This window comes from Aptenodytes forsteri, unplaced genomic scaffold (genome assembly GCF_000699145.1).
Source record: "Aptenodytes forsteri isolate BGI_AS27 unplaced genomic scaffold, ASM69914v1 Scaffold9, whole genome shotgun sequence".
NCBI lineage: Eukaryota > Metazoa > Chordata > Aves > Sphenisciformes > Spheniscidae > Aptenodytes > Aptenodytes forsteri.
In genome coordinates this window covers 5,051,637-5,062,756 of record NW_008796217.1, presented here as the reverse complement: position 1 = coordinate 5,062,756, position 11,120 = coordinate 5,051,637, and the positions used below count along the sequence as shown (strand labels likewise).

At 41.3% G+C, this 11,120-nt stretch overlaps 1 protein-coding gene across 2 annotated transcripts; it reads right to left on the bottom strand.

The window, feature by feature from the left end:
• Positions 1 to 4,994: 4,994 nt before the first annotated feature.
• OXSM (3-oxoacyl-ACP synthase, mitochondrial) lies at positions 4,995 to 11,114 on the bottom strand. 2 transcript variants are annotated; one of them, XM_009288618.2, is made up of 3 exons: positions 10,934 to 11,114; positions 8,357 to 9,374; positions 4,995 to 5,615 (listed from the first exon to the last, which is right to left on the bottom strand). In XM_009288618.2, exons 2-3 carry the CDS (start codon positions 9,337 to 9,339, stop codon positions 5,213 to 5,215), a joined length of 1,386 nt encoding a protein of 461 aa, XP_009286893.1. In that variant the 5' UTR covers positions 9,340 to 9,374; positions 10,934 to 11,114; the 3' UTR covers positions 4,995 to 5,212. The 2 variants fall into 2 exon arrangements, with proteins under 2 accessions (XP_009286893.1, XP_009286895.1); XM_009288620.2 differs by having other exon boundaries at positions 10,938 to 11,114.
• Between the last annotated feature and the right edge of the window lie 6 nt (positions 11,115 to 11,120).

Genomic DNA, 11,120 nt, shown 5'->3' with positions numbered 1-11,120 from the left:
AAAGTCCTTGGCTAGTGTAAGCACTGCTCAGCAACAACTAAAACATCGGTGCGTTATCAACTTTGTTCTCATCCTAAATCCAAAACACAGCACTGTACCAGCTACTAGGAAGGAAATTAACTCCATCCCTGCCAAAACCAGGACAAACAGAAACAATCTTGAAGACAGAAAAGGAAAGACAAATCAGGTCACAAAGAATTGGGAGCGAACCTCCTGGAGCCTTTTGTACCAACTAATCTCCCATGCCACATCTGGTCCCAAAACTCAAAAGGCTGGTCCCACAAAGATGCCACCCAAACACTGACAGAGCCAAGGGACTCGGCGTGGACGCCAGCACGGCTGTCCTACCCACGGCCCCGGCTGTCAGGCATGGTGGGAAGGGTGACGGGACAAGGCCGATCACCAGCCACCCATGGTTTTGTAATACACACTTCTCTTCACCACAGGCTCACTCACGGCTTGAGAAATCATGAAATATGATCCAAAGTACACTTAGAGCTTCCATGCTAGAGAAAGGCAAACTATCATCAGCTGATATGTGGGAAAACATGCTGACCTGCGACTAAATACAGTCATTCCGTTAGTTAGCTTTTTGTTCAAAAGGATGCTCTATATGCCTTGAAATAATTACAGTTTAGTATACACTTACCCTTAATTTTTATTATCGTATTAGAAAACTATGAATCATATTTTAACTGAAAAGAAAACCTTTTGCTCAGGACTTCTTTCAAGCTTTAACTGGAGGTTAATTTGAAATCATTTAGGAACTGGCAAGACATTATTTTATAAATTCTTTAATTACTAAAAAATGTGCTGTATGTCTATGAAAAACACTTATGCACATCGAACTAAACTCACCTGAGTAAACTGCAATTGGGGAATATATTCTCACTACACTTGCAGAACAAGCTATGGAAGTCCAAAATGAAATGCGGTTATAATTTTAACAAACTGTTCCTAGAGACAGCCAGTAATTAACCCTGAGCAGTGGCTTGACTTTTGTAAGATTTCAGCAAACATATACTGTTTGCATTTTTTTATAACACAACTTTTTATTAGGTTCCTTTAAATAAATGAGTTCATGTACGTTGTCATAATTCCAATTTTTGTTTCAAATGTATTTATTTCTAAAAAGATTAGTTTAAGTAAAATTGTTTGATTCAAATCAAAATAGTATTTTAAATAATCTATTTTTACCTGGCTTCCACCTCACCAATGAACAAATAACTGGGACTGAGAGATTTCTCAAACGACATTCACATTCTTAGTCTCAATGCACATTTCAACAAGGAAACCTGACGTGATTATCAGTAGCACCCAGGAATCACAGTCTGCAGTTTTTTGTGGAGGGGATATGTATATTCAGACAGATGTTTCTTCTAACATCAGTTGAATTGCTAAAAAGCATCACCGTTTCAATGCTTTTGATACAGTCTCCCATAACATCCTTACTGACAAACTGGTGAAGTATGGACTAGATAAGTAGATAGTGTAGTGGACTGAAAACTGGCTGAACTGCTGGGCTTAAAGGATTGTGATCAGTGGCGTGAAGTCCAGCTGGATGCCAGACACTAGTGGAGTACCCCAGAGATGTATTCTGGGACCAGTACTGTTTAACATCTTCATTAATGACCTAGATGATGGGATAAAGTCTTCAGCAAGTTGGATGATGATACAAAACTGGGAGGAGCAGTTGATACACCAGGTGGGTGCGCTGCCATCCAGAGGGACCTGGACAGGCTGGAGAAATGGGCTGACAGCTACCTCATGGAGTTCAACAAAGGGAAATGCCAAGTCCTGCACCTGAGGAGGCTTAACTGCATGCACTATTCCCCCTCAGGCTAACCAGCTGGAAAGCAGCTTGGCAGAAAAAGACCTGGTGGTCCTGATGGACCAGCTGCCCTTGCAGCAAAGAAGGCCAAAGGCATCCTGGGCTGCATTAGGAAGAGCAGCAGCAGCAGGTTGTGGGAGGTGATCCTTCCCCTCTACTCAGCACTGGTGAGACACATCTGCAGTGCTGGGCTCAGCCCTGGGCTCCCCAGTACGTGAGAAACATGGACGTACTGGAGCAAGTCCAGCGAAGGGTCACAAAGATGATGAAGGAGCTGGAGCATCTGACATACAAGGAGAGGCTGAGAGAGCTGGTACTGTTCAGCCTGGAGAAGAGAAAACTCTGGGGGGTCTTATCAAGGTGTATAAATACCTGATGGGGGGAATGAAGAAGAGGGAGCCAGACGATTCTTCTTAGTAGTGTCCAGTGAAAGGATAAGAGGCAATGGGCACAAATTTAAATACAGGAAATTCCATTTAAATGTAAGAAACTTCTTACAGTGAGGGTGACCAAGCACTGGCACAGGTTGCCCAGAGAGGTTGTGGAGGGTCCATCCTTGGAGATACTCAAAACCCAGCTGGACATGGCCCTGAGCAACCTGCTCTAGCTGGCCCTGCTTTGAGCAGGGGGGCTGGACTAGGCAATCTCCAGAGGTGCCTTCCAGCCTCGGCCACTCTGTGATCCTGCCTGGAGCATTTGGCTCTCACAAGGGTGTTGCACCACTTCAGAAGGAAGCTTCAAAATAAACTCTACCGGCATTTCCAGGCTTTGCTTATCAGACTGTAAGTAGCTCCAAGCTTATGAGTCTAAATATTAAGCCTTTTTAATCCAAACTCTGGACCATTACATCTCTTGATTATTAAGATGAAGGGAGCATTTTAAGGGAAAGCATTCTGTTTTAATATGTTGGTCAATTTGCCCACTTAATAGTTTAGCAATAGTGAGAGATCTATTTTCCTTTTATGTTTGCAGCTACCAGAATAAAGCAGTAACTAGCAGTAAGTTGTCCCTGACCAGCTCAGTGGGGTATGTGATAAAAAGAGATGACTCCAAACAAGTACATAAAAATGAAACCTATACAAACAAAATTCAGATAGACAGGGGTTAAACTTTCTCCATTCATTTTTTTAAAAATCTTAATTCCCTACAGGGCACACTATTCACTACTCTATCTAGGCCTGTTAAAATTATCCATAACCAAAACACCTAAAATAACTATTGTCACATGGTTTAAAGGTTACCTGCAGCAGATGATTAAATTGCAATGAGCTGAAGTAAGGAGAAAGATCTTTTAATCATTTCAGTTTCTGTTTTATTTTTCTGTGTGATGGTATAATCTGTCTTTTCACGGTTGGTACACAAGAGTCTGCATCCAGCACTCCTGGGGCCACGATGTCTGCTACCAGCGGGAAAGGGAAGCATCTCTCTGTGTCACAGTATAATTACAGGTCTGCAGCTATGTAACAAGATTGCGTGAGTTTAGTTAGACTGTACGTCAGGTCCACAATAATGCAGCACTATCTAGTCTTCCCATATTCCACCCTGGATTACAACTACCCGAAAAAATATTATCTCCAGAAGAAACTCGCTGGATGATTCCCTCCAAATTCACAATCCTGCTGCTAGCTCTCTCCTGAAGGCTGGATTCTTTAAAGCAATTCCTTTTTGCATATAATTTTCAGAGAGTAATGTTGAATTTTACATTCTGCCTTTTATATTGCATGCAATCCAGATCCTCGTTCATTGTACTGCTACTACTAATTATCACAAGCTAAGAGGTTTGTAGGTAGTTTTTCCGACAGCAAATTCTCATACTCTCTCTAGTTTGTATGCTTTTACATTTTCCCTTTGGTAATATATTATTTTACTTTCAGGCTTATTATTCATTAATCTATTTTGGACTGCATTGTTCTGTATGAGCTCAGCTTCTGAAAGAGTCTTAATCGTTCTCCGACTGCATTTTTCTCATCATTCTCTTTAACTTTCTATTTAGCAAAGACAGCAAATGCAAAAATTATGCTGCTCCATATCACCATTCAGACCATTTATATAAATAATGAGGTTTTAGGGTACTGCTAAGCCTCATGATAGCCCATTAGTAATCTCTTTCCAGAATGAAATTTACTTATAGTATAGCTACTTTATATGTCCTTTATTTTAAATCCATTGAATTACTTTCCCTCCACTTACACGGGTCAAAGGCTAAGGCTGACATTTTCAAAAAGAAAACTGGTGAAAAGTGTTTTAATAAACTAACCCACCAATAGGGATGTCCGACTTCGCTCACATCTGTGCTATCGATCGAGGCACTACTTGGCTAAGATGCTGACTGGTGCCAGAAGGAACAGCCAAAGTCCTTTACTTGTTCTTTACAAGAGACAACCTAAACCACCATCAATATGTCAGCTTTCGGTATAATTTCATTTTCCTGTTCTCTTTCTTCTCTCATCCTCAACACAAGACCCAGATTTATTTCTTGCATATGCTTTTTTTTTTTTTGCTAAAAGATTCCTTGTTTTTCCAGGTTTGGCTAGTTCTATTTTTCCATTTTGGCAGAACAACCACGGGTTTCAAGAGTCTTTTTCCTTTCTGTGTAACTACTTTTTAAATCCTCAATACCATACTTGAGTATCTACCTTGCTATTCTTGTCCAAAATTTCAGAACAAAACAGGTTATCACCTACTAATTCTATCCCTGTGCCACATGGAAAATGTATAGGCCATGCTGCATGCATCCTTCACTATTATTGCTCTACACCATGGCTAATGAGGTAACACAACGTATGGAAACGAATAAAGCTGAAAAGAAAATTAACCACTGTCAGAAATCTTATGAACTCCTATATTATTGTCTCCTGAATGTCATCTGTGTGGAAGAATGTGCATAAGTCTATGATATTTGAAACAACTTACAATGAGGAAAAAGGCAGAATTAGAAATGGAATGGGTAACAAAGGGGAGCTCAGTCATAAACCTTGTATCACCACGCAGTAAGTCATGAAGTCACGACTGTGGAGTCCTAACTTGTTAGCCCGCCTCCCTTTTGCATAAATGTTTCCGAGCAATTTCTGTATCACATGCATATGAAAAATTTATTCTAGTGAAGTAAAAACACAGAATGATCAATGTCTCCTCTTCTAGTCAAGAACAAAAACTTCTTTACCACACAAAAAGAATAGGTCTTTTTTTTATTTTTATTAAAATGAGTAAAAGAAGTTCCCTCTTCCTAAAAGAGTAACTGATGTAAATGTTAGGGCGAATAAAGTTCTTACGTATCAAACGAGCAATTCTCAAAGCTGAGAAAAGATCACAGTACACACCAAGGGTGGCAGTACACAAAATCATTGTCAGTGCCATTTTTCACAACATGCACAGCACAGGTTAAACACTTGCAAAGCACAAAGTTGCATTAGTACCGCCAAAGCCAAATGAATTTGTGAGTGCTATACGCCGTTTTTCAGTTTTCCACTCCTGAGCTGTTAATGGAACATAATTGAGATCAAACTCTGCCTCTATTTTCTGTAAGTTTAGAGTAGGTGGCAAAATCCCATGGTAACAGGACAGTGCAGTAAAAGCTGCTTCAATAGCTCCTGCAGCCCCCAAGAGATGTCCCGTTGCTCCTTTTGTTGAGGAAACTGCAATATTACGTGAGTGATCTTTAAAAAGCCTCTTGATTGCTTGATTCTCAGCAGCATCTCCTAGAGGTGTAGAAGTTGCATGTGCGTTGACATATGTTATGTCTTCAGGTTTGATCCCAGAATCTTTTATTGCTGCAGCCATACACCTAAGGAAAAAAAGACAACAGAATGCTGAATTTCCCATTATATTTGTCACCAACACACATGTGCGAACCGAAAGCAAAAGTATAGGACGTTTTAAAATGTTTATCAGTGTGAAAATCTGCATGACATACTTTACCAGAGATGTGTATGACAAGAGATGGATTCATCTAACTAAACACACTAGCATCTACATTTAGCCGCCTGAGAAAGACAGTAGTGGTGAGGCCCACTGTAAAATCAGACTTGCTGCTAAAAATTCCACAGCTGGGAAAAATACAAAGAGAAAGAAAGAAGATATAACAAACAATCTCTACAGACCACATCAATATATCAAAGACCCTTTTCAATGCAAAATTTGAAAACATTTGAGAGAGAAATAACTACCTGAAATTATTACAAAAATTTAGGTTCCCTCCACTGAAGTTTCTCTAGTGTAGTGATGCATTAATGTAACATATTCAGTACAATGGTCCAAGAAATCCCCCTCCCATTGTAAGTGAAAAGAAGATTCCCTAGTTTTTACATTTTATTTGCCCTCATATTTACAGTATTAGGGAATTAGGGAAAAAATTGCTCTAGCGAACAAAAATATTGGGAAATGAAAGAAAAATTCTGCAGTCATCCTCCTCATGAGCTTCTTTTGCATGCTTTCCAGAGGCTAGATCATGTCAAGGAGATAGCACAAATTCCTACATATAAAATGAAATTTACTAAAAGTCACACTCTTCTACCCTGACACGGTATGTTCCATTCCGACTCCTGATGACCTGTGGACTGTGACTGCCTCTATAAAACACGCTTTTTTATGAAAACCACAGAAGGATCGATACAGCTCCATACTGTGATTTTCTCACAGATTTCCCACAGAAAGAAGGAGATGAATCGCACATCTCTCTTTGCACACACAGCTTAACGAAGTATCTCTGAGCAAAAGACCACTGACTCTTGAAATTTATGAAAATAAGTAAATAAAAGGAAGCTCAAAAAAAGATAGCACAGGCTGCTGGACAAATTTAAATGTCTCCAGTACAGCCTTCTACCGTCAGAAGGATCCAGCTTAGCTTAGGTTGGAGGCCACTGATGCTCACTGTCACTAGCCAGTGAGCCAACATTCAGGCAAAAAAGATTACTGATCAACCATGAGGGAAACAGATACATTAATTTAGTTAAATACGTCAGCTGCAAGGAACATATTTACTTAAGGAGACAACAGATTAATTGTGCAGAACACACTTTATATCCACACTTCTGAGTCTGGCTTTGCCTCTCCTTTCCTGCAGGTTTATTCCAACATATATATTAGTCTCCAACTGAAGTAGTTATTAGAAGATGACAAAAAATATATTCCCCTGAAATTTTTTGACGTGGCAAATAAAATTCCTACAGAAAAGTAAGAGAAACATATACATTTCAGATTTAATCCATACACCACTGCAGCAATGAACTATTGGTTTGAAGACTGTATTAAAATGTGTTATCTCACCTCAAGGGTGGAAAGGCTCAACATTTTGGAGATACCAAGATTAACTTTCAACTACTTCCCACTGTGAATTTAATTTATATGCTACTGCAATCATAAAACAGACAAAAATTCTGTTACAATATATTGCCATATCATCTCAAGGGTAAACAAGTCTGAAAATCTGAGATAAGACACTCCTGATCACTCAACTCACACCTAAGTCTGCAGAACAACTAAATATGAATCAAATACCACAGAGGGAAACCTGGTATGTTACACTTCTTGAAAAATCTGTTAACCCAAAAAAGATGCAAACACAGCTTTACAATACCATGCAGAAGTGTGATCTATTTGTGCAGTGATATGTTGAATTTCGTTATTAAATATTCACATACATTCAGAATAATGCAAACTAATACTAAAGATTCCAGTGTCAGCAATATTATTAAGCCTACACAAAGCTCACAAACTTACACATGTAATTTAACTGACAATTTAATTAGGTCAATGATAAAGATTAGATTAATATCATCTACTTGTGAACTGTTTTTGATGAGATTAACAATGATGAAGCTTTACCATCTCACTGAACAGTACTAAAGTGTATTTCTGCTATGCCGCTCCACCAACACTCTTAGCTGCATCAGAATGAAGTATTTAAACACGATTTAGCACCGGCATATGATCTAAACACTTTCCCTATGAAGAGCTGAAGTTTTTTCTAAATAAAAATAGCCACAATTAATGCTAATTACATGTACGGTAATTATTCTAACAAACTAGATCCTCCAAGTGCTCTACAGCTTTCATCACTTGGGATTTCTTTAGGAACGCTATTCCCCTTTCAGACCGCAACAAGTGATATGACCTGCTTTTGCAGCGGGGTCTCTCTTCTCTATGGACAAAGGGTGAAGGAGAACCTGAAAAGGTTCTACCGTACCACAAAAATCTTAAAAAAGAGGTTTCTGTTGAGACTTATTTGTGTGAACAGCTGTAGGCACCAAACACAAAATATTTTCACATGAAGAAAGTTTTTGTAACTCTATGCAAAAAGGCTGATTCTAGCAAGGACTGGCCTTCACCTTGTTACTAAAAAAACAAAATTGGGGCAAAACCTTACCAGAAGCTCTTTTATTTTTCATATTAAAGTTTTCAGGCTTTCGGAATATTAATTCAAGATTGAACAGCATTTCTCTAGGAAAAGCATACAATAACAGAAACAAATGTACCCACTATAATTAACATATGAAGTAGCCATCATAATCAACATAGAATTCTTACCTGAATGCACCATCTCCCTCTGGATTAGGTGCCGTTATGTGGCAAGCATCACCAGACAGTCCATAACCTAAAACTTCTGCATAGATCCTAGCACCTCTTTGTACAGCGTGTCCATACTCTTCCAAGACCAGCACAGCAGCACCCTCTCCCATTACAAACCCTTCCCTCTGCGAATCAAACGGTCGACATGCCATTTTAGGGCTTGAGTTAAAACTCGTGCTGAGGGCCCGAGCTCTTGCAAATCCAGCCAAGGACAAAGGACTAATGCAAGCCTCAGTCCCTCCAGCCAACATGACATCAGCATCACCAGCGGCAATAAATCTAAAGGAGTCTCCAACAGCATGTGCGCCTGTGGTACAAGCAGTTGACACAGCATGATTCGGCCCTTTCAGTTGGTATTTAATGCTGATATGGCCTGCTGCCATATTGACTAAAATCTTTGGGACAAAGAACGGGCTGACCTTGTTATAACCCTTTGTTTTAAATAAAGCGGCTGTATTAGAAATCTCTTCCAGCGGAACCATTCCCATCCCAATTGCCACACCGGCACTTAAGTGATCCTGTTCAGACTGGGGAGACCAGGCGGAGTCCTTCATTGCTAGCTCTGCTGCACCGATGGCCATCACAGTGGCGGAACTCATGGATTTGATCTCTGACTTTGACACGAAGCTTTCTTCACTGAACTGACCCTCCTCGTTTCCCCTTGGCACGCAAGCAGCCACTTTACACGGGACGCCTGCATATTCTTCCCCGTCTAGCGATGCAATCCCACTGTCTCCTTGGAGAAGGCGTTTCCACACTAACTGAGTCCCCACACCAAGAGGGGACACTAAGCCAATACCTGTAACAACTACTTTCCTTCGACATGCAGGCAGTGACTTGCTGAAAGCTCTCCTGTGGTTTCGTAAACGCAGATTTAAATTCAGACTCTGGAGATGAAGATTTGCAATCTTTAATAGATCCCGCGAGCACTGCGAGAACATGGTGGAAATCAATCACTTCAAGCTCATTCCTGTAACTGGGGGGAAAAAAAAAAAGACACAAACACAACAATAAAGCAGCCAATGTGGAAAACATTCCCAGTACGCTACATTAATAACCTGTCTTTTACATGAAAGCCCATTTTCAACCCTGCAGAAAGGGATGTAGTTTCCGTGTCTGTAATGAGGAATAGTATGTGTTACGGCAGACAGGGCATAGACACACATTCACTTTGTGAATGCCTCTAGTGGGCTCTTCTAGCTTAAGCTGCTAGTGAGTATGACTTTGCACCACTGTGGACTGCGAGGCACCCTCTGATTTTGCTGCAAAACTCCCCCCGGGGCTTTAACCACCAGCTGGCTGGAGATATCAACAATGAGCATTAACAGCTTCATTCTTCTAAGGGAGAAAGTGTGTGTTCAACCGAAAGTGTATGTCCTACCATTATCATGTTAAGTCATGTTGTCACCTCAACCTTTACGTCAGGCAGAATGGTCCAGAAAACTCAGAACAGAAGGAGTCAAGAAACTATTGCTGGTTCTGTCACCAAGGCAATTACATACCTTGGACAAGACTCCTCATCCTTCTACCTCCACCTACCCCTTATCAGCCTTGGGGTATTTAGACTGTCAGGGGACAGTTCCTCAAGCGCGTTTGAGCAAGATGTACCACAATGGCACCTTCAAAGACTTGTAAAATAAACAAAAAAGCATTTCAGATTGCAATCGTTTCACACTTATGGGTAGAACATCACTAATTGTGATGTTTAATTTTGTAATCTAATAGAAAAAAACATAAATCTTCTGACAGAAAACCCTTTTCCCAATAAAGTGCCATAGCACTTACACCACATCCTGAGATCTGGCTACAAACCGTTCAATTGTTGGCCAGAAGCCATGAAACACACAGCCAGGTCCCTTGAAGGTAACACCGCCAGACCCCACGTATAGTGAGTCAAGTGACGGCAGAAGGCCGCTGCTGAGCACAAGTACTTCAGGCGGGAGGAGAGGACCGTGCCAAGCAGTAACACTGCAGCGCTGCGCCGCAGCCCCTCTCTCGCAGCTTGCCTCAGCCACCGCCAGGTCGGGAGCTGGTCTGATCGCACGCCTCCAGCACGCTGGAGCAGGGCAGAGGCTGCAGCACAGCTCTGCCAACGCCTACGATACAGGCTTCAACAGGTCGGCTGCTTTTCGCCTCATGAAAAGGGCACCGTGGCATCGCCAGGCCTTTGGTAAAATACAGGGAGCTGTACGGGGACCACGTGCGGCCGGAGGGCTAACGCGCTCCTGCTAAAATGCACAGACCTGCTCTTTCCTGTGGCAGCACAAGCACGCAGCAGCATTATTAAAAAAGCTAAAAATAGCACTTACTAACGCACCTTTCTTTTAATGGAGCCTGCTTTAAATCCTGACCCAAATTAGTCGTTTTAATTGTTTTGAGCCACTTAGCCTGCATTTTATAAAAGGAGTGGAGAGTTAAATGCAAGTGTCTTTAAAGCAGTGCGTGCCTAACATCACATACAGCTTCTAATCAAATGCCGTTAACCGGGTTAAGATAATGAGGAGGCCTAGTCTGACCCAAGCAATGCTACCTTACCTACTGCACGCGCTGAAGCGAAAAACAAACGGGGGGGTCATTTCTCCCCAAGAACAAGGGCTTGTTGGGCGTCACCGGGCGTTTAAAGAGCGTTAGCTACTTTTAATGTTTAGACGAGGAGTTAAAACCTTAGAGAAGAGCCCTGACGCCACGGGACTCCCCTGCGCCACCGCGAGTTCCGGCCGCG

Coding starts and splice junctions, on each gene's coding strand:
- OXSM (XM_009288618.2), bottom strand. CDS start 9,339: ATGTTCTCGCAGTGCTCGCGGGATCTATTAAAGATTGCAAATCTTCAT. Junction 5,616..8,356: donor GAGGGAGATGGTGCATTCAG/GTAAGAATTCTA, acceptor TTTTTTCCTTAG/GTGTATGGCTGCAGCAATAA.